This window comes from Halyomorpha halys, unplaced genomic scaffold, assembly GCF_000696795.3.
Source record: "Halyomorpha halys isolate HHAL.00 unplaced genomic scaffold, Hhal_1.1 Scaffold1425.1, whole genome shotgun sequence".
NCBI lineage: Eukaryota > Metazoa > Arthropoda > Insecta > Hemiptera > Pentatomidae > Halyomorpha > Halyomorpha halys.
In genome coordinates, this window is record NW_027111611.1 from 186857 (window position 1) to 192353 (window position 5497).

Here is a 5497-nt window from a genome sequence, read left to right on the forward strand (position 1 = left end):
ATACATATATATGGCAGATTTAATACTGCTATAAAACCATAACATCACAATGCATAATAATAGAGTCAAATTTTAAATGACAATAATAATCAATACAAACCTTGTAATAAGCCAGTGACGCAGGACTAATCAACCGCCAAAGAACGAAAACGTAATAAAGAGCAATTACGATGTCTCCAACTGAAAGAGGATGGTTTCGTTCATCTTTTGAGCTGCAGTTTAAGTAGGTGTAATAAAGATGTGAGATGGTTGAAGTATAGGCCACAGCAGTAGTAATTAGGAGCTGTAAGGCATAAACTTTGTTGATCTTAGAGGAAGTTAAAACCAATTGGTTGGCAGAGTCCACAATTTTTCTTAGCGTTCTCAATTTCTTGAACGGAACTGGGGGGTTTGATTTGTTTCAGGAACTTTGAGCTTATGTGAAAAAAATCTGTAACAGTATCTACAAAAAAATTAAACTGGCCAACACTCAAGGCCATTTGCAAAAGTACTCCAATATGACATATCGCAACAGAAATATGGCCTGCTGTGTTACCCTGGAGAAAGAAAACTGTACCACAGACAAGAGGGGAAAAAATTTCAAACAAATTCATCATTTGCTTAGGTCCCTTTTTCATTTTCAATTCCATTTGATAGATGCTATGTACTAAGGTGTCTAATGAGCAGACAGTTTTGACAAAAACGTTTCTGTGGTTATAAAGGCATAAAATAAGAGGAAGTAAAATCATAGTATGGAACAACATAAAAATCAAACTGATTATACGATTAAATGATACTCCATTGTATCTGTTGAATGATATATTCATTACGAATTTGATCCCGATATACGAACACACAATTGTAGAATAAATTGAAAATAAAAAAGAATGTAAAAGCAGAAGTTTATTCATCTTCAGCTTATTTCCAACTATCCTGAACGGGAACATACCAAAAAATGATGAAACTTTGAAAACTATATTAGACGCAATAGCCTGGGTGAAAGGTCGAGACCCCATAGCAGCCCGAATTCAAATTAACGAATGCCTGATGTATTGTTTTAAGGTGGATCCACATGTTGGCCGCTCGCCACGGATCGGAGGCTCGTACAAATGCTCGGCAAACAAAGAGCGGACCATCCACATGTCAGTGTTATTCAGAGAGGCAAGCATGGCGGACGTACTAGTGGTTTCAGCCATTGCACTTGGATTGTATTATTTTTATTACAAAAAAAAGAAAATGAAAGGAAATTAAATATAAATAAATAAGATTAGATATAAAACTTATTATAAAAAGTACCAACAAACACCTTTAACCTCCTAACAGCTCTCAGTTGCAACAAGACAAAGAACAATGGTGGAGATGCTACACGAGCGCTCTCACGAACCCCTTTGATCTGTGGCCAGAAAACCGACTCTCGACGGCTCGGCAACGAGCCTAGGCCAACCAAGCCGAGCCACCTATCCACATGCTCGCGTATGTCTGAGTTCGCCATGGCTCGGCCGACATGTAGAGGCCCCTTTAGAAGACGCCTTAAATTATCAGGTAACTACTAGGGTGTTGTATATGATAGCTTCTACCATCAATTTTCTATGAACCAATCCATTACTTCAGGTATCGTATAATAAGCCAGGTTACCAAATGACACATTGGTTATATGATTATACGTAAATATACTGAACTTCGTTACATTGAACGGAAAAGGGTTTTTCTCTCAGTCGTCTCAAGCAGAGGGTTTTTGTAATATTAGTTTTAAAATACTAATCTATCTTTTTGTATTGAATCTAAAAGTATTTCTCAAGAAATTAAAGATAGATATTTGAGTTATGTACCCGTCAGCTCCTCGTTTTCTCCCAATCACACAATAATAATTAGTTTTCTCTTTCTATAACCTTATATTCTATCGATCGTTTCACAGTCAGTATAACTTATTGGTTTTTTAACACGCATAATTGGTTTTATTCTTTTGTCAAGGTGGTCGTGTTACATCTGACTCCAATTGATAATATTATGTACTCTTTACCATAAGGCCTCAACAATGCGTGTTCAATATGGGTAAGGTAGTTGATTAGGAGGTGAATAGATAGGATGAGACTTACGGGGTGACAACCGTAATTTCATTAAGGATGGTAACCCCGTCTACTGTTCCTGTAGGTACGAAGGAGGAATTCAAGCCCGGAGTAACTCGTTGTACCTGGTGTTATTCCTGTAGATTCAAAAGTGGTATGTAGGCCCGGCGGGTAACTAACCGCTGGGGTCTACGAGAGGATATTAGTTAGAAGAAGGATAAGGTGACCAACTGAGAATTAGTGTGAAATAAGACTATTTATATATAAAAAAATAAGCTGGAAGAATATACTGAATGTCTTATTTGCTGTCCCAAGAAGGTATTGTTTCACCATCATCGGTTAGGTATGGATTCTACAAACGATACAAAAGCCGGTGAGTGGCACCGCCTGTAAGAACTTACTTTTTTGTCATTCAGTATATTCTTTTTGGTAAACTGTATTTATTATATCAACATATTTACAATTATAATACTACTTATATGTTTATATATAACATTCTAAAATTATCTACATTTTACTGAATAAATGGCTAGAGAAAACATAGGTGGTGCTCCACAAACGAACTGAAGTTTTTCGATGACGGTTTCGGTTGCTGTAATAATTACAGTTTGGACCAGCAGGTAGCGTGTCACTACAATAAAATACAGATATAAAATAAATCTTTAAAATAAGTATTTATTCAAGATGAATTATAATATGAATCAATTTTTAAAAATTTCAATAAAACGTGCAATTCTAAAATTTTGTGCATTCTACATTCCGCCATCTTATATGCACTTCAAGTACTAATGTAATTCACAGGTCAACGGAAGGGAGTGTTATTGAGGTGACATTAGTCGTGGCTGCCTCTAAGTTGACAGAAATGCTTCCAGGCTGACCAAACTGGATCAAGATGACTAAGTATGTTGTAGCTGAGGCGATCATCTACAAGAAGAAGAAAAAAAAATATAATGTCATGAACTATTTTAAGTATTTAGGGAAATTATTCGGTGACAGATAAAATTCAAAGAACAGTGATAAGGAATACTTTTCATTAGTTATTTAGCTCAAAAGGCAAGAACCATCATCGCTACAACAAACAATTAGTCTAGCAGGAAAAGTTTCTGGAAGAAAAAATGGAAAATTCGATTAATATAGTAGAACTCCTCACAAAAAATTAGAAATGTTTGCCAAAAAAGAAATTCTAGAAATATCTTCTGCATATTTCGGGAATGGTTGAGTCTTGTAGACTAATTTTCTTCCTTTCAACAACATGGGTTTCGAAAGTAGTAGCAGTAACCTGTAACCTTCGATCTACACACCTGTCTTCTTTTGTTTTCCAAAACAAAATACATTAAAAAATATTTTTGAAATAAATAATATAAATGTAATGTAACATTACCTACCGAATGTACCAAAGTGTAGTCCAGGTTAAAGAAACCACAGGCTGTGAACACCACCTCTCTCTTCATCAAAATGTGCAGGCTCAGCTTGTCCTAATTTGAAATAAACTTAAATACTAGTACTGAATATTAAATATTAATCACATTTTAGATCACTAAATCAAAAATGACACCTACTAGTTAAAATATGGAATAAAAAAACTAAAGGCTTAACGAACTCCAAGATTCAATGCCCATACTATTTTAGCGACACCGCTACCTATACTGTAACTGCTACAGTCGCCAAAACCGCTATGGTCCGTCATGACATAACCTACCAGCTAATGCGGGAACTACTACTGTCTTCAGGCAAAGGCCGTATATTAATATTTGTCCTATTCCTTGTATATACTTTAATTTCACACATGTAAAGACTATATAAGATATTGTAATATTCATAAATGTATCATTTGGATTAATAAAGATTACAATAGAATCTTCTGATCCACTGAAAGCTAACGTCTTACACGTAACATCTCTCGATGGCGAAATTCTCCTCCTTCAGAGGCAGAGGATGGTAGAATATGTACATAGATCTGTACATCCTATGTGTTATTCTTGGTATTCTATTTTTGTTTTTGATTTCACTCTTCTGCTTAAATTACTTAGTAATACTATTTAAAGAAATGCAGTATAATAATCGGAATAAGAGGTAGGCACAGGTCGCAGTGCATGAATGAACTAAATGAATTCTTTAATTTATTGTAGTAACCGTAAAATTAGCTAATAATAAAATTTAGTTCAAATACTACTCTTAGAAGTTTTAATTTGTCTCCTCTTATTATTACTACTACTATTATTACCTAAATAAGCTTTGTTTTATTGCTCCATATTTCTATTCAAGCGAATCAGTAAAATAAAATTAACACAGAGGAGAAAGTTTTATTTTTGAAATGTTCTTTATTTTCTATCTGGATTATTCTCCTTCTCTCTTATCGTATGGACCAGCGGCTCGTACCCAGGCAGGACTTGCATTCCCCTTCGCGACAGCAGACTCATACCCTGTAGAGCTAAGTTTACATCCTTGGAAGGCTCATCCTGTCCATTCGCCTCTTTACCAGCGACCTAACCTGTTTTGGCATGCATTATCGATGCCTTCTGGTATTGAGTATCTCACATTGTCAATTGGAGTCGGATCTAACACAAACACCTCGACACTACCAATGGTTGTCTGCAATTACAAAACCTCCAAACCCCAATTTGGAAAAACAGACTTAGAGCGGTCCAACGTTCGTTTCAATCAACCTTTCGGACATTTACTAGATAGCTCAACGCTTATTAATGTTTTAAGGATTCGTTCTTTATTAAGTCCGTTACAGCTTTAATCCATTCGACCACTCAACGCAAGCCTGCCATGTGAATTTTGGCATTGCATGGCTCATAATTTTCACATACATTTATCATTTTTGGTTCAAATATTTTGTGTTGTCCTTCCTGCTTATCATCTGAAAGGAACACAGAAAGAAAAATGATAGTTTTTTGTAGATACTGACTTTCAATTTTCTGGACAGAATACACTAGCCAAGTAATTTTACTGCTGAAAAATAACATGAATTTTCCGCCTTTAACCTTCACTTTCGTTTTGTATACATATCATGGACCCCAGTTACTTAAATTTCTACATTTGTTGAAATACATTCTCTCGTGCCAAATTATCTCCGTTTCTGTTGATAACCATAAATTTGGTATTATTAGTATTTATTTCGAAATATAGTTTTAAAGAGCTTTTATCTACGAAATTGTATTTAGTTTTTGTTGGAGCAACCTCAGTAACTTCCGTGCAACTGCGCCTCCATGTTGGATAACCTTCCTTTACTGTACTTCCTTTTTGCTGTATTCTATGTGTGTCAATCTATTTTTCCTATTACATGTTTTGTTTAGTTAACAGTTGTTTACTGCTTATTTACTCTTTCCCTCATCAGTTTTATTATCGGCATAACCAAACACAGATATTGCACCAACCAGAGTTAAACCATTTCCAATACGCATCATCTTTATGACATATTCTAATGAGTATGTCAACGTCATTTA

At 35.1% G+C, this 5497-nt stretch overlaps 1 protein-coding gene across 2 annotated transcripts in view; it reads right to left on the reverse strand.

The window, feature by feature from the left end:
* Positions 1–2580: 2580 nt before the first annotated feature.
* The window catches only part of LOC106689667 (putative gustatory receptor 28a), an 18278-nt gene continuing 15361 nt past the window's right edge, over positions 2581–5497 (reverse strand). For both annotated transcript variants that reach the window (XM_014434774.2, XM_014434772.2), the window contains exons 3-4: positions 3431–3520; positions 2581–2969 (exon numbers count right to left, since the gene is read on the reverse strand). In XM_014434774.2, the coding sequence (XP_014290260.1) occupies positions 2841–2969; positions 3431–3520 (219 nt within the window). In that variant the 3' untranslated portion in view covers positions 2581–2840. The remainder of the gene's footprint in view (positions 2970–3430; positions 3521–5497) is intronic.